The 27,283-nt window shown below is 41.3% G+C and overlaps 1 protein-coding gene across 1 annotated transcript in view; it reads left to right on the top strand.

Moving 5' to 3' along the window:
- The window catches only part of SLC6A18 (solute carrier family 6 member 18), a 212,753-nt gene extending 187,266 nt beyond the window's left edge, over window positions 1-25,487 (top strand). The window contains exons 10-13 of the mRNA XM_072154773.1: window positions 1,981-2,140; window positions 12,580-12,742; window positions 23,059-23,249; window positions 25,409-25,487. Coding sequence (XP_072010874.1) covers window positions 1,981-2,140; window positions 12,580-12,742; window positions 23,059-23,249; window positions 25,409-25,487 — 593 coding nt within the window. The remainder of the gene's footprint in view (window positions 1-1,980; window positions 2,141-12,579; window positions 12,743-23,058; window positions 23,250-25,408) is intronic.
- Window positions 25,488-27,283: the final 1,796 nt, after the last annotated feature.

Here is a 27,283-nt window from a genome sequence, read left to right as displayed (position 1 = left end):
CACTAATCATAGTAACTAGCTATTTGGCTGGCCGCGGGAGGGGGCGTTTTTCTATAGTTCGCCTCAGGCAGCAGAGAGGCTAGGTTCACCCCTGCCAGCAGCAGCTCTCTCCCTAGCGGCATCCAGACAGAGAATGATCCGAGCAGCGCGGGCAGCGGCTAGTCTATCCCAGGGTCACCTGATCTGGCCAGCCAACCACTGCTATCGACGTGTAAGGGTACCACGTCATGCTGGGTGGAGTGCAGAGTCTCCTGGCTTGTGATTGGCTCTGTTTCTGGCCGCCAAAAAGCAAAACGGCGGGAGCTGCCATTTTCTCGAGCGGGCGAAATACTCGTCCGAGCAACGAGTAGTTACGAGTACGCTAATGCTCGATCGAGCATCAAGCTCGGACGAGTATGTTCGCTCATCTCTAGTTAGCATCCTTTCATACATTTCCAGGAGCAATAACAAAAGAACTTCACAACTCTGAGGAGATGCTTCAGAATGGTGGGCTAATGGACAGACTGTAAATTTGGCAACAAACACATGTCTTGGTGGAGTTCTTTTTCATTTTCTTTTTTACCTGGCCCACCATTCTACCAGCAACTAACTGTTTCTATAGATATTGAAAAACAGAAATCATAGGCTCCGCACTGTATCATTCCTTCCAAACACTCATCCCTCCTTTCCTGCTTATATCACTGACTCTGTCCACCCAAGTGATCCCAAAATACAGAAATGTGAAAATATTAGTGCCATACAGTGTCCCCAAAGTTAACATTAGCTAATTCTTTATCATAATACCCCCACAGTAGCCACTATATTGACAGCGGCCCCAGTTTAGCTATTGTAGTATCAATTCCCCCCAGTAGCCTATGTATTAACCCATATACAACCCATGACATTGATACAAGCAGAGCCCTCTTCATACATGGCTGTTTGCTGCCTTATGCCAATTCGCAGGGCCTGGTAACTATTTAAGCGCTGTGGTCAAAGTGAACCACAGCATCTCGGATTCCATTAGTGCTATCAGCTGCTACGATCAGTCAGGGCCCTTACCGAGAATCTCATGGCAGTCATACCAGGATCTGTAAAAGACCCTAATTCCAATATACTACAATACCAGTAGTAGATTATAATATAGGGGGTTTGAGTGTCCATGGGACCCCTTGAAGGTGTCGGACCCAAGCTAACGCCCAAACCACCCACCAAATTTTATACTGAGAAAGACCTTCGCCTATGAAATCCTCATACATTTGGTCCTGCTCTCCATAACCATGTAAATAAGAGCCATTTCAGGACCTTTAAAAGCAGGCAGAAAGGAGACATCCTCCATTTCCCACGAATTTTGATTCTAGTACCATATGGTGGAAGTGAATTCCAGACTTTTAGGGGCTATAATATTTATACATAACATGTCCCTTGTCTTCATCCGCCCCTGCGGAATACAGTAGTATTGCAAAATACTGTTGTTTCAGAAATCAGACCCCCTAGGGTTCAAACACACTAAAGGACCTATAAAAATTGTATTTAAAAAAAAAAAAAAACTAAATTCCCCACAACAGAAATTTAAATGAACAAACAAACGTCAAAATGAACAAACCATTTTATAAAAATTATTATATTTGTTGGTGAATTAATTGAAAATTGATATTTGGATATGTTGTACAGAGTTCCATCCCCATCAGTGTGTTCAGTCCATGACATGGCACTCTTCACGTTGGTAGCAAACCTTAGGCTCAGTGCTTTACTGCTTGGGAAATCCAGTGACAGTGTAGCTTCTTCCCTGTAATGCATACTGGCTGCAAATCAGTGATAGCGAGTCAGTTGCCACCCTTGATGTCATCACATGATCCCCAAGCAAGCACCATGTCATGGATGAAAAATCATATTCAATAGTACAAGTAACAAGTAGAAAGAACAGCATTACATCAGTAAGGGAATTATTAATAATACCCCTATAAGTTGTAAAATTTTTACCAGCTTGTTTTTCTTTTCTAGGTTTAATATGCCTGATATCATTTGCATTTTCCCTAATTTTCACAATGGGATCTGGAAATTATTGGCTTCAAATTTTTGACAGCTTTACAGGTTCTTTAACACTTTTAGTAGTCGTTTTCTTTGAAGTTATCGCTGTTACATATGTATATGGCATTGACAGGTAAACTATGAATTTTTATTTATATAAAACATATGATATTGGATAAACTTGCATTTACAATTTTTTTATACTCAGTAAAAAAGGAAAAAGTCCTGAAGAAAATCTTTGTCTTTATTATCTCTTCATAAAAGACATGCAAGCGACACAAGGAGGGGTAAAACATGCAGGGGATAAAGTGGGTTAAGGACGACTCGTTTCTTGCCTCAAAACACTTAGTGAACACACCTGTATTTAAATGGTGGCACCTAGTGGCGTCTCCTAGCAACAGACATAAACAAATACATTTTACTTGTTGACTTTAGACGTAAGCGGGCACAGGTCCAGAGTCTGCAGCGAGGTCTTTAGACGTTGCTGTAGTTTTATGATGCTCCTGCACGAATTAATACAATACAATACAATATAATGTATACAATATATATAATGTATACAATATAATATAATATAATATAAACACTATTTACAACATGATAAAAACATAATACAATCATATAAACCCACCACATAAAGTCCAGGTTCGGCGCCTACAGAGATCACCGGCATACGCTACCACCCTTAGAGTTTCAGTGCCGCCCGTTCCACCCTGACTCCCACCAATGGGCCACGATTACAAACACATACAGTAGTGGGCTCAGAGGACAACCCTGGACACCAGACCCAACCTCAAAAGAGTGGCCAATTCAACCGTTTACAAGTGGGAAACTCGATGCCTCTGCATACAAAACTTTCAGCCAATTGACATATTCCCCCGGCTGACCATACCTCAGAAGGACAGATCAGAGGTACTCGTGGTCAACCCGATTAAGCGCTTTTGCCGAATCCAAGGACAGCAAGTACCCCTTCCAGTTACCAGCCCTGCCCTGCTCTACTGCCTCCTGGATACAGATCACAGCACTAAATCTACTGCAGCCTAGAACAAAGCAGTGATAGGGCCCCTGAAAGGAGCCAGGGTGCAAACTGCACCAGCCGATTAAACAGCATCTTTGCCAAAATCTTTCTGTCCGCATTTAGAAGCGATATGGGCCGCCAGTTCTCAATACAAGATCGATCCTTACCCTTTGACATGATGATCAGGGCTGACATCCAGACCCAGTGATTTCTTGAGGGCAAGCCCCTCAATCGCCAGGCTGACTTCCTCTTCCCTGATCTTTTCGGTCAAAACAACAAGAGTGAGGTCTACTTGAAGCCGATATCACATCCCGATCTTCCTGTTTGATTATTCCTGCCCAAGAGGTGCCAGTAGAAGGATCTGACGACTTCCAGTATCCCAGATCTGGACCTTTTCAGCAATCCCGTACTGTCAATCAGTCCTGTGACAACTTCACCACTTACTGACATCTTGCAGTTTCTGTAAGGGTCGGACGAGCGGTATTTGCCGTAATCCCTATCAAAAACCAAAGATGCGTGTCTATCATACTGAAACCTCTTAAGCAAAGATTTCACTCTGGAGATGTCCTCGTGACTACCTCCAGTCGAGACAAGATGCTGGAGTTTCCTCCTCAGGCCCTGATTCAGGCGGTACCTGTCCAGGCCCCTGAGGCTAGAGAGCTGTCGGAAGAATCTTGCCACCCTTTTCTTGACCATCTCCCACCACTCTGATTACTGCTACAAAGGCCCATCAATGGTACCTGGCTCTGAAGAAAGTCCTCAAAGGATTGTCTGATCTCTGCTTCTTCCAGGAGAGATGAATTGAGCTTCAAATAGCCTCTTACCATCCGGGGGGTCTCTAACATTCAGAGAAGCAAAAATCAAACAGGGGTCGGAGAACTCCATCTCAACAACAGAAACTGGTGAAGAAATGGCTTCCTCCTTTAAATAAAACCTGTCTATTCTAGACCTGCAGCTACCCCTATAAACCCCGTGTGGCCTGGGGTGTGCCGGATGTGGACATCCACCAGGCGAGCTTCACTAGCTATACTATTAAAAGCAACGCTATAAGTCAGCATATCTCTGGAACCTCCCCTATCTTGGGACCTCGTAACAGCATTGAAGTCCCCTCCAAAGACCACCTGCCAACTTCTAAAAAGGTAGGGCTTGATCCACATAAAGAGACACTTTCTGTCCCACTTGGACTGGGGACCATAGATATTAATTAGACGAAGTTCTTGTCCCTTTATGAGGACATCCAGGATCAGGCACCTCCCCATTTCTAACTCAATAACTCATCAGCATTCTACAGGTGCGGTAAAAAGGACCGCCACTCCGCTGTATGGCTCGGCCGCAACAGACCAATAGGAAGACCCGTGTCTCCATTCCCTCATAGCTTTAAACACGGCCACCAGCCGCTTCAGCGTGGTTGGGAAAATCAAAACCCGCAAATTTAGCCGTATCAGACTTAATGCTAGCGACATTAATGGACGCCAGTGTCAACGGAGTTGGTGCTTCCATCATGAGTGATTGAGTTAAACGTCTTTTTTTTTCCCAATGCCCTTTTCCCCAGTTTCAGAAGAGGACCCTTTCCCTCTCTTTTTTGACACTGTAGTGTCCATATTAGCTCCTTCTTCCTCGTCTCTGGACTCCAGGTCTGTCTCCCATTCTGAGGATGAAGTATCGCCAGCAGAAGACTCAGCATCTCCTGAAAGCCCTCCTGCCATCTCTGGAACCTCACCCTCAAACTCTGAAGCAGAGACATTGTCAAGGGCTTGGAACCAATTGGAAAGACCAACCAGAGGGGAATCAGTTTTACCTTCCTTAGGCTTCTGAGTCAGGGTGAGAGAAAATTGTAAATCTCCCTTCTTTTTCTTTATCCTTGCGCCCTGCTTACACTTTTCCTGTAGCAACGCCCAATTATCCTCATCCATACTCTCATAATGGGAGGATTCTGAGAGCGTGGCCGCTTCCTCCCTCTGGATCCTCCTGACCTCCTCATCCAACTCATCATTCCTCAGGGCCTCAGAAACAAGAATGGGCTGAAGGACAGGGCCGGGCCCAGAGACCCATGACTCCCCCACCTCCCTGTCCCTTTGGTGCTTCTCCTGACGCCTATGTCGTGATGGCGTCTCTTTCTTGTCTTTCTTCCCTGGCCCCTCAGTTCCCCCACCTCACTAATACCCTTCCCAGATTCGGCCTCATGGTTTTCACCCACAGGAGCCAGAACTGCATTCACAAAAGACCGAGGACAACGGCTGAACAAGTGACCCAAGTCACCACACAGGCGAGACCGAATCTGCTTACAGGATGCGGCGAGATGTCCGACATCCCCACACAATGCGCACTTCTGCACAGTGCAGTTTGCACTGAAATGCCACACCTGTGGCACAGCTTCGGCTGACCCTGGTAGAAGATCTGGATGCGATCCTTCCCCAGGAAGGCTGATAAAGGGATGTGGGCAACCGATTTAGCTGAAACCTTTAACTTCATCATAAAGGTCCAGGCCCCTGACCAGATACCATGCTCATCCCGATTTTATCCTTGGCGTCTCTAATACTTCACCATATTGCCCGAGCCAAGTCATGATGTCATAGCAAGAAAGTGATTCATTACGGGTTAAAACGGTCACCTGATGTTGGGAGACACAGCCTGAACAGCAAAGTCTCGCCAACCGGGCATGTTCTTTTTCAGCTCATAATTCCCCCAGAAGAGCTCAAGCCCCTATGGGCAAACAAAACTGACATCGAACTCAGATGTGCCATAAGGATGAATCAAGGCAAAGATGTCTATTGCCTTGAAGCCCATCTCTAGGAGGAGCTCAACCACCTTAGATGGAGGGGCAGTCATGCGTGTCCTCCTAGAAATAAGACGGGTCGCATTCCTATAGGACCATGCAGTTCCCCCCTCTCTTTTCTCAGAAGGCTCCAAGGCCATGCCTCTCTATCCAGAATGACAGATCAACCTCTTTACCCTCTACAGTGATTGATCTTTCCCCTTTTCTCAGAGCCTCCAGAAGATACTGCTGAAAAACATTGCCCCTAGGGCCTAAAGAAGAGGAGGATGCCAAATCTCCCAGGACCACATCCCACCATACCCCCACTCATAACAGCCCCCTTATTACTGGCAAAACATCCCGCAACACCATCATCTCCCACCATAGCAGCACTACTAGTCCCAGGAACACCTCCAGCCACACCAGTATCGTCACAGCCCCGTCTCATAGAGCATGCTCGCAGATGTCATAAAGGAAACCTGAATGTAATCACTTTTGTAGGTCTTGAACAAATACCCGTACCAGTTAATGGAGGCGACAGACACAAGAAACTCCTCAAAAGAGAGGCATGGTGGATCATAAAGACCGAAGCTCTAGGAGCATTAAGGTCTTAATGATAAAAATGATATGGGGATATTTTTATAATATTGCAGCTTTAAATAAAGTTGTTCCATTCCATCACTAACAATGGGATTTTCTTCTCCTCTAAATAATGCCCATGTGTATTGAGTGTATTGTTAACCTCAGCAATGTATAACTGCTAATGTAAGCATAACATTCTTAATAAGGACATAGTTCACACACTCTTGCATGCGATTCTATCAGCCTCTTCTCGCTGCACTAGATAGTACCGCCTACTGTATTTTTATTGGTTGAAGGAATAAGAGTGTAAGACCCTCCCACCACCCTTTTCATTGGTAGGATAAAAAGAGAATCAGTTCTCCTTCAGGTCCGACCCGTATTCTTGCTAAATAGGCGTTGCTACATGTAACCCACCCATTCATGGTTTTAACTTCCCTCATTGGTTGTAAGGTAAGAGAAGCAGTTCTCCTTTCACAGTTTCTAGCCTATCAAGTGTTTTTAAATGTGTTTGTTTATGTCTGTTGCTAGGAGAAGCCACTAGGTGCCACCCTTTAACCCTTTAAGGACCTGGGCCTTTTTTGTTTTTTCACTTCTATTTTTCACTCCCCACAATCAAAAATCTTTAACTTTTTTTACACATAAAGAGTTATGTGGCAGCTTGTTTTCTGCGTAACAAACTGCACTTCATAGTGATGGTATTTGTTCTTGCTGTGTACTAGGAAGCGGGAAAAAAATTCCAAATGCAGTGAAAATGGTGAAAAAACACATTTTCGTCGTTTTCTTGTGGGCTTGGATTTTACGGCTTTCACTGTGCACCACAAATGACATGTCTACTTTATTCTTTGGGTTGTTGCGATTATGGAGATACCAAATTTGTATAGGTTTTATAATAATTTCATACATTTACAAAAATTAAAACCTTCTGTACAAAAATTTTTTTTCAGATTTTGCCATTACTGGCGCTAATAACTTTTTTTTTTATTTTGGTGTAGGAGCTGTGGGTAGTTTCATTTTTTGCGACTTCCGATGAAGTTTTCAATGATAGCATTTTTAGGGCTGTACGACCTTCTGATCACTTTTTATAGAATTTCTTTATATTCTTCAAAATACAAATGCCAAAAAAGTGCCATTTTCAAATTCGGCGCTATTTTCTGTTACAGGGTTAAACGCAGTGAAAAACCGGTATTATATTTTGATCGGGCATTTTCGGATGCGGCAATACCTGATGTGTTTATGATTTTTACTGTTTATTTATATCAGTTCTAGGGAAAGGGGGTTGATTTGAATTTTTAGGGTTTTTTTTAACTACTTTTTAATTTTAACTTTTACTATTTTTCAGACTCCCTAGGGTACTTTAACCCTAGGTTGTCTGATTGATCCTATTATATACTGCCATACTACAGTATACATACTACATGGGGATTTTCATCCTCATACATTATAATGTGCAATTAGCACATAGTATTGAATGGGATAAATCCAGACAGCCGTGGGTCTTTGGAAAACCCGAGGCTGTCATGGCCACCAATCACCGCTCCCTGATGACATCACGGGGAGCGACGATCTCCAACAAGATAACTGCGCCCAGGTGCCACCATCTTTTTGAAGCCACTGGCAGCTTTGCTAGCACTGACCGCGGGTGTTACTGGCAAGTCTTTGCTGCAATATACAGCAAAGACTTACTGGCTATGGAGAGTGAGCCCTCTCCATGCACCTGCAGCCGACCCGTGGCATGCTTTTACGTCACGGGTCGTGAAACAGTTAAATACAGGTGTGTTCACCAAGTGTTTTGAGACAAGATGAAGCGCTTTGTGTAGTGCAAAACGATTTGTCCTTCACGCACTTTATCCCCTGAATGTTTTACCCCTCCCTGTGTCGCTTGTATGTCTTTTATGAAGAGATGAAATAAAGACAAAGATTTTCTTCAGGACGGTGAGTGCCGACTTTTTCCTTTTCTACTAAGTATAAGAAGATAATATTCTCACCATATTCCGAGCACCACCTGCTGGGAACCGACACAAGATAAAAAGGCTGTAAGACCCGCACTGCAAATATATGCCGTCCTCCATGCTGAGACAGTGCCCCTTGCTCCCTACTCCCTGCATTTACAATTTACTCCAGACAAAATTATGTCAATAGTCCTAATTAGAGGAGTCCTGCTCACAAAAATTAGGTTACCGTGTATATATCATAACTAATAAGGTTGAGAATACTACTTTAACCCCTTACCGACATGTGACGTAACAGTAAGTCACATGTCGGGTCCCGGTGCATGGAGAGGCCTCGCGGGCCGAGCCCCCTCCATAGCCGGAAAGTCTTTGCTGCATATTGTTTTGGGGCTGATCGCCGCCGGCAGCTTTGCATGGGCTACCACCATCTTATTGAGGATCGTCACTCCCCGTGACATCATCGGGGAGCGGCGATCCGTCGCCATGGTAGCTTCGGGTCTCACGAAGACCTGAAGCTACTTCGGGTTAACCCATTCATTACAATGTGCTATCAGCACATTGTAATGTATGAGTAGTAAAATACACATATACTGCCATACTGTAGTATGGCAGTATATGACAGGATCGTACAGACACCCTAGGGTTAAAGTGCCCTAGGGAGTCTGAAAAATAGTAAAAATAAAAATAAAAAAAAGTTTAAAAAAAAATTATAATAAAAAACCTAAAAATTCAAATCACCCCCCTTTCCCTGATATAAATATAAATAAACAGTAAAAATCATAAACACATTAGGTATTGCCGCGTGCGAAAATGCCCGATCTATCAAAATATGATAACTATTTTTCACTGCGTTTAACCCCGTAACGGAAAATTGCGCACAAAATCGAAAATGGCACTTTTTTGCCATTTAAAAAAAAATTCTAAATTCTATAAAAAGTGATCAAAAGGTCGTACAGTCCTAAAAATGATAACATTGTAAATGTCATCAAAATCTGCAAAAAACGGCACCACCCACAGCTCCATACACCAAAGTATGAAAAAGTTATTAGTGCCAGAAGATGGCAAAATACCCCAAAAAAATTTTATACAGGAGGTTTTAATTTTTTTAAATGTATGAAAACATTATAAAACCTATATAAATTTGTTATCCCCGTAATCGTACCGATCCAAAGAATAAAGTAGATATGTCAATTGGGGCGCACAGTGAAATCCGTAAAATCCAAGCCCACAAGAATATGGCACAAATGCGTTTTTTTTACCAATTTCACTGCATTTGGAATTTTTTTCCCGCTTCCCAGTACACGGCATGGAATATTAAATACCACCATTTTGAAGTATAATTTGTTACGCAAAAAATAAGCCATCACACAGCTCTATACATGGAAAAATAAAAAAAGATTTTTGAATGTGGGGAGTGAAAAATGAAAACGCAAAAACGAAAAAGGGCTGCGGCGGGAAGGGGTTAAAGCAATACTTCCATCAGAAAGGAGGATTATTTAAACTTAATAATTAATGGAAATGTTTTTTTTAGAGGGGTTGCCCAGATGTTAAAAAAATGTATATTAGGAGTGTGGCTTGGCCACTGAGGAAGACGGCAACATGAGAGCTGGCACCACTACACCGACCACTAATATAGTTGTCAGATGAGCTCAAAACCAAACAAAATACCCAAATTGCCCCCTAACAATGAGGCACAAGGGAAGAAGTGGAGTGCCAAGGAAACAGATTACAAACCGATCCGGCAGTTCTTTTTTATGCAGAAGAGCAAAGATGGCACTGGCGGCCCCTCACACTTTGCTACTAGAGATTCCACCACCCTACAGAGACTCACCTTCATTAAAACAGCACCCACACCATCATCTTCTAGGCACACAGCAAGAGCATTCAAGATCCCAAACAAAAGGAGCATCAGATCCCGCCAGTCAGTGTCTATGTCTTTTCCTGCCCTTACAGAGGATGAATGCAGCATGCTGCTGTTCCTTTAGCAATCAGGCAGCAGTTCTGAAGCTTCAGCCTCCCCTTGCCTCTAGAACATTAGGAGACACACGGGCACCAACAAGCAACCTTACTAAGCAGAAAGCAAAACACTCTGCCTGTAGTGTCACCTGTGAAGATGAATGGCATTACATCATCACCTGCACATAATGAAGTTTATACATATAGATTTGCTAACTTCCAGGCCTTTTACAAATTGCAGAATCTAGGCTCAACGCTATGTTAGCAGCTCTGAGATAATCTCTTCAGAAAGACATTTGATCACTTATAGAACCCCTACAAGGCACTATGGATCATATAGAAGAAAGAATCGTCCACATGGAAAATAAAATGGCGGGTTATGCCAATAATCTAACTGACTCGCACAACTCACTTAAGATTCAGTTACATCAATCCAAGCTAACTTGGTTGATTCAGAGATTCAGAAGATCTGAATAACATCAAAATAAGAGACATTTTCGAAATTGCCCCTAATTCTCATCTCAAATCATATGTTCATCAAATTAACAAGCCTTTATCACCAGAAAATGAAACCCAGTATTAATAGCCCTAATGGACTCCCATATACAGTACCTTATGATGTATTGGTCAGATTTACTTTCTACCATGTTAAGAAACAATTGTTAGCTCAATCGAGGAAGTTGCTAATCCTCCGAGGACCCTAGGAGTCAATCAAGTTATTTGTGAGCCTTTCTGCAGCTACTTTGTAAGCTAGGAGAGTCTTCAAGCCAATTACCTCCCTACTTAGAGAACATGAAATCCCTTCAAGGTGGGGTTTCATCACAAAGATACTGGTCAAACGTCAAAATGTTATTATTCAAATGAGAATTCTTGAATAAGAATTTGGGTCTTGGAATCTTGCGAGATACTCAAAGAGGAAATAGAAGCAGGAACATTAAGACTTAGAGTGGTGAAGAGAGTGGATATCTAATGTTATACTGGAGGCTCTACTTGACTATTTTTTTTATAGCCATGGTGGTCAGTGAAGGAGCTTTCTGATAACTTAGTTTATGGACATCTAGGCTTGTCAGTGTATGTTTGATGGATTGGGACAAATGTGGGGCAACCACTAATGGTAGCTCTCACAAATTTTAAAGTGAAGCAAAATACCTGTCAGCTTGCTTCAATTATTACAGTCCCGAAGACTGTGAAACTGAGAGTACTGATTAAAAGATCAATCTGTGTGAAAACAATGGGGCTGATTTATTAAGACTGGTGCATCCTATGTGCCAGAATTGAAATCTATGCCTGTCAAGAGCTGGCATAGATTTCTGCTAGGTGATAGAGGGTGAGGATATATGCAAAAAAGCTTAGATGTCTGGTTAACGTTGCAGTCAGCTGTGATTAAGGCCAGATATTCACTTTCACACAAGTCACTGTCAAAATTATACCCTGACTGTTTAACAAATTGCCCAAATTTAGTGTACAACATGGTTTATGGACCTGCATGAGAGCAACTGATTTCTTGGAAAAACACCATCAGAATATGCTCTTATATATGGAATTTATTACTGAAACCGCTTACATGTTTTCCATTACAGAAATAAGACAAATGAGAAATATTCCCCCATACTTGGCCAAGTTATTTCATGTGACATGCTTGGTCAATAAACGTAGCATATTACAACACTAGCTACACCTCAACACATTGCCCCAGATCTATTAAACTAGCTACAGTTTTGATTAATCTGGCGCACTCTGCACAAGCAAAGAGCACATAGTGAACTTGTTTTGTTAAATGTGGGTCATTATTGAATAGTGTTTCATGCCCTTAGTTGAGCCGGTCAGTTTTCAGGATGTGAACAGCTGCACCTATTTTTTCTTGGTGCTTTATACTGTTGTGACAAAATGGTGATGCATCTCATTAATAAATATGGTGCAAACTAGGAATACACACTACCACACCCCTTAAGGTGCACATTCACAAAAGTGTCAGACAAAATGCAACCACAACACAATTCTGTCACACAAAAATAAGAAACACATGTGCATGCGCCAATGGCACTTTTTTTATGCAAATGTTAACAAAAAAACTGGAGCAGACACAATAACATATATAGACCAATGTATATAAAAAATGGGAAAAAAGGCAGAACTCACAGGTCCAGTGAAAAAACATCTGGTTTATTTCTTGGCCATTTTTTATTCCATTCTGATATTTTTTAGCTATTGAATATCTATTAAAATGATACCTGATAATCCTTTCATAGAGGTATTTCAGAAAACAAATATTTGCTTTTTAACTTGAATAACTGGTAACTGCTTTTCTGAAGGTTCAGTGAAGATATAAAATGGATGACTGGAAAACGTCCTAATATTTACTGGCAAACTACATGGAGATACATTAGTCCTTTGCTAATGGTAGCTGTGTTCTTATCATACATTGTAATCCAGTTTTTAACACCCTTAACGTATGAACCATGGGATCCAAACTATGTGAGTAATTCATTTATTATATATACAAATTTTGTATAGTGAATAGAAATATAAATGAACTATTTTACTTGCAGGTTTCCCTTAATTATTTTGTTGCCAGTTGTTTTTGGGCAATTTTCACATTATTGAGATATACTGTATATACTCGAGTATAAGCTGACCCGAGTATAAGCCGAGACCCCTAATTTTACCACCAAAACTGGGAAAACCTATTGACTCTTGTATAAGCCGAGGGTGTAGTATATAGCCAGTCTGCCCCCAAGTAGTATATAGCCAGTCTGCCCCCAAGTAGTATATAGCCAGTCTGCCCCCAAGTAGTATACAGCCAGTCTGCCCCCAAGTAGTATACAGCCAGTCTGCCCCCAAGTAGTATACAGCCAGTCTGCCCCCAAGTAGTATACAGCCAGTCTGCCCCCAAGTAGTATACAGCCAGCCTGCCCCCAAGTAGTATACAGCCAGCCTGCCCCCAAGTAGTAAACAGCCAGCCTGCCCCCAAGTAGTATACAGCCAGCCTGCCCCCAAGTAGTATACAGCCAGCCTGCCCCCAAGTAGTATACAGCCAGCCTGCCCCCAAGTAGTATACAGCCTGCCCCAAGTATTATACAGCCTTCCCCCAGTATGCCAAGCGAATTAAAAATAAATAAACTTAATACTCACCCTCCGACAATACTCACCTTTGATGCTTTGCGGCGGGGCTCCCGGTCCTCAGCGGCGGCGACGGGGCTCCCGGTCCTCAGCGGCGGCGGCGGGGCTCCCGGTCCTCAGCGGCGGCGGCGGGGCTCCCGGTCCTCAGCGGCGGCGGCGGGGCTCCAGGTCCTCTGCGGCGGCGGCGGGGATCCAGGTCCTCTGCGGCGGTGGGGCTCCAGGTCCTCTGCGGCGGCAGCTTCTCTCTTCATTCTTCACTGGCCAGCAGTCGCGTCCATGCGATCTGCCGGCGAGCGCACACTATTTTGCGGCGGTCATCATCGGCAACACTGCTGCATCATAGTGTGCGCACGGCAGATCGCATGGACGCGACTGACGGCCAGTGAAGAAAGAAGAGAGAAGTGGAGCCGCCGCCGAGGATCCGGGTGCCGGAGGGTGACTATTCTTTTTTTTTTTTAATTGACTCGTGTATAAGCCGAGGTGAGGTTTTTCAGCACATTTTTTGTGCTGAAAAACTCGGCTTATACACGAGTATATACTTCAGTATGAAACTGAAGTTAGAGCATAAAAAAAAATTATACTAACTCCCTATAAGTTTATTGCGTACATTTCCTCTCAAAAGTCTAATCAAAGCTTTACCAACACAGGCACTCTCACATAATATTTATTTATTTTCCTCTTTTTTTTTTAATTAATTATTTACTTTTTTCCACATCAAGGGATACAAATGCACTTACAATATAACATCATACTATAATTAACCATTCTTATCCAAGACATAACTGACGGTGGATTATTTGACATCCAGAGTTTAACTATAGAGAACCTAGCAAAAAATGATAATTTCTTTACCCTTTACTTCCACTCTTGAGAAATCTCATTTTCTATTACTCCCAAAATACAGCTTTTCAGATGAAATACAATCTCTATATGAATAAACTTTCTAATTTCTTCTTCAATTCCCGTCCAGAAAGCTCTTATCTTGCAGCAATACCAGAGTAGGTGAACATCATCCACCCCCTCCAACCCACAATTTTTACATTTATGCTTCCGGGAGGAAAATTTTGAAAGTTTTTTCGGGGTATAATATGCTCTATACAACAAGAGGAGTTCCGCTAGTCTGTGAGCCTGATTTTTTAAAAGCCTATCTATATCCCTAAATGCATTAACCCACAGCTGATCATCCAAAACACCTATCTCCTCCGTCCACCCACTCACAATTCTTTCTTTATTGGATATTTCCTCTCCTTCATACCAGCATTTTAAAAATAAGTTGCTCTTAAACTTAACACCCAAAGATGATCTCATCATTTCTAAGAGAGGATATACATTATCATTTATTTTGTGAGATATGCTCATTGCATGCCACCAATGAAACAACTGTATATAGGAGAAGTACACTTTTTCTGATACCCCAAATTCTGCTTTTCATAGTATCATAGTATATGAAGGCTGGAAGGAGACGCAAGTCCATCAAGTCCAACCTTCAAGAATTAAATAAATGTTTTATCCCCATAACCCGTGATATTTTTTCTCTCCAGAAAGTCATCCAGGCCTCTCTTGAACATGTACATAGAGTCGGCCATAACAACCTCCTGCGGCAGAGAGTTCCATAGTCTCACTGCTCTTACAGTAAAGAACCTTTGTCTATGGTGATGGTAAAATCGCCTCTCCTCTAGGCGTAGAGGATGCCCCCTTGTCCTGGTCACAGGCCTAGGTATAAAAAGATCTTTGGAGAGATCCTTGTACTGTCCGTTCAGGTATTTGTACATTGTAATGAGGTCTCCCCTCAGTCGTCTTTTTTCTAAACTGAATAATCCCAAATTTTGTAATCTGTCAGTGTATTCTAATCCCCCCATTCCCCTAATAATCCTGGTTGCTCTCCTCTGCACCCGTTCCAGCTCTATTATATCCTTTTTATACACTGGTGCCCAAAACTGTACACAATATTCCATGTGTGGTCTGACCAGGGATTTGTATAAGGGCAAAACTATGTCTTTATCATGAGAATCTATTCCTCTCTTGATACATCCCATTATTTTATTTGCTTTAGCAGCAGCCGCCTGGCTCTGGTCACTAAAATTAAGTTTACCATCCACCAATACGCCCAAGTCCTTTTCAGCTTCAGTTTTACTAAGTAATTGACCGTTTAGAACATAATTATACTTTTTGTTTCCATGGCCCAAGTGCATAACTTTACATTTATCTACGTTAAACCTCATCAACCATTTCTCTGCCCATCCCTCAAGCTTCCACAAATCCCTCTGTAATGCTAAACTATCGACCTCAGTATTTATTACTTTACACAGCTTAGTATCATCTGCAAATATTGAAACTTGACTGTGTAAACCCACTACAAGGTCATTAATAAAAATATTAAAAAGAAGTTGCCCCAATACTGACCCCTGTGGCACTCCACTGGTAACATCAACCCAATCTGAGAATGTGCCATTAATGACCACCCTCTGTTTTCTATCACTAAGCCAATTACTTACCCAGATACACAGATTTTCTCCTATTCCCAGCAGTCTCATTTTATATACCAACCTTTTATGTGGCACGGTGTCAAATGCCTTTGAGAAGTCCAGATATACAACATCCACAGCGTCCCCCAGATCCAGTCTTGAACTTACCTCCTCGTAGAAACCAATCAGATTAGTCTGACAGGACCGATCTCTCATAAACCCATGCTGACGCTGGGTTATAAGGTTGTGCACAGTGAGATACTCCAGGATTTCTTGGAAAGATTTAAGTTTCCCTTCTGATAATAATTGCTGAATATATTTAATATCCTTCTCCAACCACAACTCGGATTGGAACTTCCCAATTTTTATTCCCCCTAATTGGGGTGTACCTAATAATTCCTTTACACTTTATTCTAGTTTTAATATCTTCCCATATCCGAGTCTTCAATACCATTGTAGGCCAATTCTTTCTTTTTTTTCCAATTTTTCCAGATACCAGTCTCAAGAATATCCAGAATGTTATAATTATATCCCTCTATTCCTGCAAGAATCACACTCCTCAAAAGTTCCCTATCCCAAAGAACTGCAGTATATATTTGACCTGAGCTGCAATAAAATAAGACCGGATATCTGGCAATTTAAACCCACCCTATTCATAGGGCAATTTTAATATCTGCCGCTTAAGTCTTGGATGTTTTCCTCTCCATACTAGTTCTGAAAAAAGGCTCTCTACCAAATTAAACATTTTTTGAGGTATGTAAATTGGAGAAGTGGATGGACCATATAAAATTTTTGGCACTAATAGCATCTTTATCAAGGATATTCTTCCGATCATATTTAGGGGTAGCTTTTTCCATATTTTCATTTTTTTTCCTCAAACCGGGGGGTAATATTTAGGTTGACATACTGAAGAGATATTTATCCCTAAATATTTTACACTCTCTCCTTCTTCCAATATCTAAATTTTATCGGGGGAATAACCATGTATTTTATCTAAGGGAAAGCAAACGAATTTATGCCAATTTATACTTAATCCTGAAAACTGACCCTGAATATTCCCTGAATATCTCCAAAACCCTATCAATTGAAGTGTAAGACCCTATATATAATAATCTGTCGTCCGCGTACATAGAGATTTTTTCATGTACGCTTCCTTGCCTAAAACCTATAACTTGGCCATCCTACCTAATTTTGCAGGCAAGCAGCTCAATGGCGATCGCAAATAATAATGGGGATAAAGGACAACCCTGACGAGAGCCTCTACCCAAACTAATTGGTTCGGATATCATGTAGTTTACCAGAACCCTTGCTGTTGCGCCTTTATAAAGTAATGGCGCAACACATGTCCCCCACAAAAAAATTCCATTCTAATGTGTCAAAAGCCCTGGATGCGTCTAGAAACAATAACGAGCGTTGTCCGGAATTGGATGGGACCATCTGCAGATTCAAGTATAATTTACGGAAATTATCTAACGTTGAACCTTCAGGCATAAAACCTCTTTGGTCTTCATGTATAATTTCTCTAATGTATTTTTTTAATCTTTCTGCCATAATTTTAGCCAATGATTTATTATCCATATATATTAACGAGATTGGTAGACTCCTATCGACCAATCTGTTATTTTTATCAGGTTTAGGGACCAAAACTATTAACGCCTCTCTCATCGAATGGGGTAATATCCCTTTACCCAATGCACTGTTCCAAACCCGAATTAGTTGGGCCAAAATTTCCTTTTTATATAAAATATAAAACTCTGCAGGGATCCCGTCCAACCCTGGAGAACTACCCCTTGCCGACCTTTCCAAGACTTCTTCGACTTCACTAAATTCAATATCCCTCTCTAACTCTGCTCTTACTTCTTCTGACAGTTTCAGGACCATGTCCATTATCTCCATTAAGTATTTAAATCATTCTGTGGAATAGTCCCAATGAGAGGAGTATAACTTCTCGTAGAACTCTCTAATAATTCCAAGAATCTCCACTGGAACCCATGTCATCCCTCCCCCCCTGGTATTTCCAAAAACTTTATATTAGCTTTTTCTCTACTTTCTCTTATTAAATTCGCTTGCATCTTTCCCGATGTATTGGCCTCTAAATAATGTTTCTTAACAGACATGGCTATTTTTCTATCTGTAAGAGAATTAGTCAAATTAATATAAATCCTTTTAGCGTCCTCCCATATCTTCCTATTGAAGGGTGTTTAATCAAGACCTTCTCTCACTCTTTAACTTTCTTACCCATATCTTCTATCCCCTTATCTACATTTCTTTTATACCTAGCTATCTGTGCCTTAAATTTTCCCCGAATATACGCTTTTGCCGTCTCCCATACCAATTCAATTTTCTGAGGATCTTCATTTACCCGGAAAAAAATCCTTAATACTCTTGCTAATCCAATCCTGATACCCTAATAACCCTAGCCAAAAAGGTGCAATTCTAAACCCTCTATTCATTTTTACTCTATTAACATCTAAATCCACAATCAAAAGAAAGTAATCTGAAATGCCCCTCACACCTAACGTTATTTTATCCACAAGCTGAAGTGTCTGTAAAAACTAGAGAACACCTTATAAGAAGATGAATAATATCAGTATTCCTTTATCCCTGGGTGAAATTCTCTCCACACATCATACCATCACATCAAAGAAAAAGGAGGTGGAATATATACAGTGGCAATCATTCATGTTTTCCCAGCTATTCCCCCCCCAAAAAAAAAATGTACCGTCCCTGTGTCTTTACTTTTTTCTCCTCAAATTGCAAATCCTTATGTATTAACATTGACACCCCTCTAGAATAGGAAGAGTAAAAGGAATTATATAATTTTCCTACCCAATTTTTCCTAAGAATTTCCCCTTTTTCTGCCATTATATGAGTTTCTTGCAAAGCTACAATATCCAGTCTATGACGCCTTATTAAATCAATTACTGCTACCTGCTTGACTGGGGCACCTAACCCTCAATATTCCATGATAATACTTTCATTCCCTACCCAACTCCTTTCCTTCTAGTACCGGATAGGTTGAATAGTCCGTAAACAACCATGGAGAAGAGGAGCGCCAAATACAATAAGGGGAAGTGGGAGAGAGAGGGGAGAGAAAAAAAAAAACTAAAACCCCAACTGCCAGCCCACTGGACTTCAAGATTCCAACCTTATCCCGTAAGCCCAGACCTGACATCTTACTTAAGCATCATCCCCCATCCCTACCCATCCAGACCACCTAATATTTTAACATCAGATTATTTAACCGTCTGGTTCAGTCAAGTGAGTACCTCTTCTGGTTCCTCAAAAAATATTGTTTTTTCCGTCCAGATGACCTTTAGCTCAGCTGGAAAAATCAGAGCATATTGTATGCTATTTTGCCTAAGTTTTTGTTTCACATCATAAAAATTCCTCCTCTTTTTTGTGTCTTAACTGCAAAGTTTGGGAAGATTATTATTACCATTATACTCTAATTTTTCAATATGTCCCTTGATGACAATAATTTAATCAGTATAGTTGAGGATACCCTCCTGGAATTGGGCTCTTCCCTGGAACCGAATGTGCTCTTTCAATAAAAGCGGGCAGTTTAAATAACTCTTCTCCCACCATCTCCTTCAACCACTTTTCCATAAAACTCACTGGATCATTTCCTTCTGCCCCTTTGGGGAAACCCATGTACCTCAGATTATTTCTTCTGGATTGATTTTCTAGCTCAATTAACTTTTTATTTTGCTCCTGATTACGCATTTTTTCCACTTTTAATTCTGCACAAATTTTATTTAACCCATCTTCCATTTCCGATATTCTATGTTCTGCCTGTACAGTCTTTCCCCATAGCAATGCAGCTCTGTTCTTAATAGACCCAATTCTTCCTTAAATTGCCCCACTTCCAAAGTCAAATTAGCTATACCTCCTTTACAGTGTAGTATAGCCTCAAATATCTCTTTCAGGGAGGATGACCTATTTTCCTCACTCCTTTTCCTCTGTTGGTCTTCTCCCTCCTTTTTATCTTCTGATCTTCCCTCCACCAATTCCAAAACCCTATCAGGCATTTGTTTTTCCCCTAATTCCCCAGCGACACACCTAATTCCCCCACCTCTTCCCATCTACCATCCTGAGCTTTTCCCCCTATAATCCTTTCTTCACAGGGGTTCTCCAAAAATATCCTATCCTTAACTTGTCCACAACTCCCCTTCTCCATATTTTTGGGTGATAGGGCAAACGTATCCAATTTTTTAAGAACTATGGAGTATTACCAGTGATCTTGCCTGACCTTTTGGTGCCTGGTCTAGTCATTTTTAATACAAAGAAACTGTCCCCAAATGGATACTGAGAGTGACAGTGGCTTGATAGTTTATAAGAATCCCTTGTTATAGCAGTTTACATCGCCATGAAATATCACTGAAGTAAGTTGAGGCTGTTTTCTCTAGCTACTAGCAATCCTGGTAGATCTCAATAAGTAAAAAGTCCCACACTCAGTGATCCACACTTTACCTAACAAATTCAAATTGAATAAATAATTATTAAACCAGGATAAGAAGTCAAATTCGTAATCATATTGCACAGTCCCTTAAACATTAATTCATGCAGAGTGAGAAAACCACTTCAAATTAGTATTGCACAGACACCGGAGAATTGAATCATACATAACTAAGAGACATATTTAGATTAATATTACACAATCCTGACTAATTAATTCTTGCAGCACGAAAAGACAGAGACAGATTGATTTTGCACATCCCTAAATGATTATTATGGAGTTTTTCCCTTAAAATGGCTAGCCTAGTGCAATTAATATTTCACAGCTCCTCATATAATGTTATAAACCAGATTCAGCTTAATCTTACACCAATCATGAAAAGACTAGTACACTCCAAACTGAGAGAAGGAATGGATTAATATGATTCGGTCTTAAAGATTTAGCTCATACAATACAGCTAAAAGTTCAGGTTAGTAGAGCACAGTACTGGAGGATTAACTCATGCACCGCACAGCCAGAGCTAGTTCAGGCAGTATTCACAAAGTCCTCATATGATGCAATAAGCCAGATTCAGAATTGTGGAAGACTAATATACCCAAAACAGCGATAAGGAATGGATTAATATGACTCGGTCTTAAAGATTAACACATACAAAAAAGTTGAGGTTAGTAAAACACAGTGCTGGGATATTAATTCATGCATCGCACAGCTAGAGCCAGTTCAGGTGAGTTCAGGCAGTATTCACACATTTCCAGGAGAGTTAGTCCTTATGCAGCAAAAAAAAAAAAAAAAAAAAGATCCAACAGAAGGCAGCAGAGACTAATTAAGGGATGGGGGTCCTTAAGATGGTCAAACCTCACGGTGCTTTGCAGTCCTGATGCCCCCGAACATCCTTTCCAGATGCCGACGGTCGTCTCCCCGCGTTCCTCACAGCTCCAGAAAGAGGGCCCCCACTTTGTAATCTCAACCTCCACAGCGTCTCTTCTTTCACTTTTCTATATCGAATGCTTTCCAAACTACACATTGCACACTGCTCCATAAAGAACGGTCTCTCCACCACCTCTCCGTTGCCTCCAACTGCCCAGCTCACTCCTCACTCCCAGCAGAGCTCCATCCAAAGTGCAGACAAACGAACCATGGTGAACTCGCATCCAGAACCTCATGCGGTCAAGGTGAGCAGCTGCGGGGAAGCGTTACGTCATGTCGGCTCCAATGCTCCCTCTGAACGTATCTACCCCTACGTAATATTGATTTATAACAAAATGTAGGTGAAATTTAGAAATGGCCAATCTCTTTTACATTTATACTACATTTAAATCTTTAACAGGGATATGCAAAAATAAGACAATAAGAAAATTTCCCTTTAGTATGCCAATACCGCACATGTGTTTTTGGTGCATGTCACATTTGAGGAGCTTCTAAGGTATCACAACAGTGACCCCATTCAAGTGACATACATTTGTAAACTAATTCACACACTGGGCATTTTGATGTCATAGGTCTCATAGAATAGGGCTGTGAAAACTGCATTAAAAAGTCACTTTACCCCCAAATGTTTAATCACAATTCATTAAAAGGAAAATTGCACTCAAAATGCCAGTCTAAGAGCATAAATACCCCAAATGTGTATGTGAACAGCTGTATGTGGACAGGGTTTAAAGAGAAAAAGTACTATTTTCCTTGGCAGGACAGCTTTGACTGGAATAGTCTTCAGGTATCATTGCATTTGTGAAGAGCCCATGACTATGGTACTCTTCCTCAGAGAATGTATTAAAAGTTACAGCACAGGATCATAGTCAGTAGCAGGGCAGAAGGTCAGGGCAGGCAGCGGAGAAGCGAGGTGAGGAACAGAACCAGGGTCACAACGGGAAATCAGGATAAGCACGCAGGAATACAGCTTTCTCTGAGGCATGAAAGCACAAAGATCCAGCAGGGGACACAGGAAGGGGCCGGAAATTTAACAGAATAGTCAGCCGACCAGGGGGTTGGTCCTTTAAATCTCAGAACGCCTGCACATGAGTGCCCTAGGAGGCGGGGAAACACGAGCAGGAGCAAGGAGACTGCCGGTGGAGTGCGGACTGGAGAGTGAAGCTGCAGCAGGGAAGAGGGGGCACAGGGGGACACCCGGGTGCGCCTACATCGCGGGAGAGAGGTCACAGGAGCACCTGTTACAGAAACGCAGCATAATAATTATAAAGTCGACTATTCATAGTGGCACAAGACTTGCACCATTCACGCACATTCATGCATGGATTACATCTTTGGGGTCCAAATTCCTCGCAATTCTCTTTCCTTGAGAGGTGTTGTTTACAAAATGGGGTCACTTATTGTTTTTTTGTGTTTTTTTTACTTTGGAGGGTAACTTGAAAGACGTCAATTAAAATAAGTTAGTGCAGAAATGCGGGTACAAAAAGAAAAGGGATATGTTTCAACAGATCACAGAAAAAGGAGCGGTTTTCTTTTGTGTCCATATACTGTAAGGATCTGGTGTCCATGATAGTTGACCAGTTTGGGTGTCAGTTGTCAGATTCCAATCAAAGTAATTTGAATGATGAGGATAGGCGAGCAATATCTATGGCTTGGTAAAATAACTTCAATGCAGCAATATTCTAGCTCCATAAAAGGAGTAATTCCCAAATCATTATTTAAAGGTACTTCCACCTAATAACATCATTGTAATTTTGTTTATAATCAACATAAAGTCTTATGTAGTTTATTGTAAATTATATTATTGTTTTATCAAACAGGAGAACTTTCCGATGAAGAAAACAGAAAATTATCCTAACTGGGTTGTGGCTGTTTGTGTTTTGTTGGTGGTCATACCATGCATGTTCATACCAACTATAGCACTTCTTCAGTTCCTCCGAAAAAGGTTAAAGAATGCTGACTGTCCAGCAGGAGATCAGAAAAGAAAAGAGTATAATGCGACAAAAGAGATGTAAAACATAATAAAATCTCTGTAAAGTTCAGTGAATATACAAAAACATTGTTAAATGTACCCTTTTTTGTGTGATCAGATTTTATTGAAACCTTTTTGTTATAATTAACAGAAGTAACAAATATATACAATGACATTTTTACACGGTACTACCAATACAGTATCTTAATATCAATCTAGTTGGAGAATAAAACAAGTACAGATTAATGCATCCATAGGTCTGTATATAAAATGTGAGACCGCTATCAGTCTTGAGTTTTCCAAAACATAGCCTAACTGTCACTATATCAATCGCAGTAACTTTACAAAACATACCTTTTAGTGAGGATTTGAGTGTACACCAGACAAGACAAAAAATTACATTTTATGGGGATGTAAGAGAAACTATTTTTAGCTAAAAGAAGGGTGTCATTTAGTGGATAGGGCTCTATGGTAACCTGTCACTAACTGACTTAAATATGTGGTGACAGGTTCCCTTTAAAAAGGTCTTTACATGTTGCTGTTGATGGCCTATACTAAAAATGGTTTCCCAACTCATAACTCTTATCCTCTACCGCCTGAATAGTAAATAATTTTCTGCCACAGTTGACTCCTTAGTCATCACAAGACATACTATAACTATATACATCCCCCCTATAACAACTATATACAGCCTCCATATATTAACTATATACAGCCCCCCTATAATAATTATATACAGCCCCCTATAATTATACCCTGCCCCCTATAACTATATACTGCCTCCCTATAACTACATACTGCCTCCCTATAATAACTACATACAGTCTCCCTATAACAAGTATATACAAAACCTATAATAACTATATAAAGTCCCTCTATAATAACTACGTCCCCCTATAATCACTATATACACCCCCTGTAATAACTATATACAGTCCACATAAAATAACTATATAACCCATCTATAATAACAATATACAGACTCCCGATAATAACTATATACATACCCTATAATACCAATATACAGCCTCCCTATAAAAACTAACTACATACAGTCCACTAAAACAACAATATACAGCCTATAACTATATGCAGACTCCTATTACTGCTATAACCCCCCCCCATTATAAATATTTACAATCCCACTTTAAAAACTATATACAGCTGTAGATAAATAATAAAATTGTACTCCCCTTCCATTGTTCCCCCGATGCGCGACAACCTGCTGCAGGTGGCACCGTGACTGTCGCGACACACTGAGACGTCACACTATGCGCCGCCATCGGTAGGACGCCGCCATATTTGTTTACATGCAATCATCTATGGCAGAGCAGGGAACTTATTGTTCCCTGGCTCTGCCATAGACGAAAGGCAGCCACATCGCCCACATTTGGTGGTGGCCCCTTTAAAGTGATGGAGCCTCCCCCCCCCAATGATCCGGCCCTGAACTTTGTGGTCCCTCATTAAAAGCCCTTGTTGTCTAGTCTATGTAGAGGAAACAAATCAACAATGTGAACTAACAACCTCTTACTATCAGTCTCATTTCACTTTCATGCTAAACGTCATAATTTGGCTCAGTTACGCTTCCAAATATTGGAACACATACCAAGACCAAGAAGAGGAGGCAACTGCATAAAGCTTTTGAAAAAAATGAGAATCCTATTGGATTTATACCTTGCAGAGCTTGGAATCTAGTGGGATGAACCATGATTATGAAATTTCATATAATGGTTTGTTGTATTCTGATTATATACCTTGTCTTGTCTCATACATACATACATACATATATATATATATATATATATATATATATAAACAATTTTTTTCCATAAAGACTGTAGACCTTCTCACTCTGAAGTCGGTAAGATCACCTGCACATACATTCTCCCTATATACATTCCCCGTAGGAGATCACATTCCCCCTCCCCTTAAGGCCAGCCTTTCTACGTGGCCCCCTAGTTGAGAACAGATAACCAGATAAGATATCGGGTTGCTTAGTGACACAGAACAGTACTTAATATAATTCTTAAAACATTTATTTAACAATCATTGCAACTTAGTTGGTCAGGTATAATAGGACAACATGTTTCGGGGAGGATTTTCCCCTTCTTTAGGTAATAGGCTTGTTTGATGCTATTTAACTGAACAGCTGGTGGAAAGGGGAATGAGTATGGTCTGCTAGAAATGATTCCCTTTAGGTGTCTTGCTAACGATAGCGATGAGTCTGTAACAGCCGGCTTCAGTACAAAGCCAATGTCTCGAGCTGCAACCAGATAACATACGAAAGACAACATCCACTGATACGCAACCATATGGTCAGCGGTGACTAGCAACAAGTTACCCTGAGCAGCAAATTCTATCCTACCCGCTCTGACTTCCCCACACTCCTGCTTCCCACCCACTGATATGCAACCACAAGGTCAGTAGGGTGGAGGGTAGGTGATCCCTGCAAGAACTGTCCTGGCCACCTATCCACATTGTCAACTTCATTTGGACGAACCCCCATGGCACCCTCCCAGGTCTGAACCTCTGATGCACTGACCTAGCCCAGTAATCTTCCAGCGGCTACTGTAACAGAATATGGGCAAACCTTACAAGAATAAACCATCAGAACACCTTCTAATTCAAAGAAGCAGGAAAAACCAAGACCACCTTGACAGATATATCAGGAAGAAATTTTCTATAAGGATAAAGAAGCACACTGTGGATTGGTGGGTTAGGGAAGCACACTGTGGATTGGTGGGATAAGGAAGCATACTGTGGATTTAAAGATTTTAATGAAATAAAGATCAACAGCATTTTGGAATTTGGCTGGACCATCGAATTGTTTATTTATGACTGATACCTTTCTTGAACAAGGTGGGTGCCGTGCCAGTTCCGCATATGCAGGGGCTGGAGGAGTGCTGGATCATACGTTCAAGAAATTTTCTACCTCTGCAGCTCAAATTCAGAAGATGGTGTCAAAACCTCTAACAGATTCAGAACGCCTGGAAGACTCTGATCTACAAAGCTTGTCAGATGAAGAAAATGGCTGGCTGCCAATTCTGATAAAGTTTCAGCTTCTTCCTGTCTTTCCATATATTTGTGCCTTAGAGAAAGCTTTCCTGATGCCCTGTGTGATTATCCCGATTTCCCGTTGTGACCTTTTTTTACCTCACGCCCTTGCTGCCCTTGCTGTCTGGTCTCATGTGTCGGCTTACGTCATCGTCTGCGGTGGTCCAGAGGATCCACTACCACTGATCCTGACACGTGATAAAGCGACTCTCAGCCATTCATGCAGAAGTCACACAGATTGGCCAGCGAGTAGACTCCCTAGAAAAGCAGCAACACGTCAATGCTAGTTAACGGAATAAACAACGCCCTGTCGCTTATAGAGGACTAGGAAAACCGTAGCAGACGTAAGAACATCAGAATTAAAGGGTTCTCAGAATCTGTTACCCCTAACCTATGTTTGCGGCACTCCTATCTGAGGATCAAGCTAGTAAAATAATAATTGTAAGAATCCACTGCTCTCTGCATCCGGCACCCAAACAGGATGACCCTCCACGAGACGGGATTTGTGGCCTCTTGTGGATGCCATTCTTAAAGCTGCACGCATAAAAAAAGGAGCTGGACATTGACGGCTCACAATTCACCTTCTTCACAGTTCTTGCTCCATCAACCTTTTGAGACAATTGTTACATCTCTTACAGATCACCTTTGTGGGAAAAAATATTCTTTTCAGATGCCTCTTTACCTTTGGGCTCACATTTACCAATAATGGCAAACACTGCACCATAAAACATTCTAATGACCTCCAGCACGCCTGGGACCTACTGGACATCACTCCACTTGACATCCCTTCATGGCTGCCAGTGACAGAACAGTATTTAGACCTTCCAGAGCTCCCACATGTTGCAAAATGGGCAGTAGTCCACAAGCTAAAGTCAGCAAGAATCAAGAAGTAACTGTGTTGGTCACCCTTCCACTCAGAATCTATTTCCTACATCCCGTGCATGAAGGATAATTACTACAATAAGTTTTTCTTGTTGCCTGTATGAAGTATGTTTGTTTCCTTCTTAACTTATACCTCA

Source organism: Engystomops pustulosus, chromosome 5 (genome assembly GCF_040894005.1).
Source record: "Engystomops pustulosus chromosome 5, aEngPut4.maternal, whole genome shotgun sequence".
Lineage (NCBI taxonomy): Eukaryota > Metazoa > Chordata > Amphibia > Anura > Leptodactylidae > Engystomops > Engystomops pustulosus.
The sequence above is the reverse complement of the archived record's forward strand: the minus strand, read 5'-3'. Positions and strand labels throughout refer to the sequence as shown.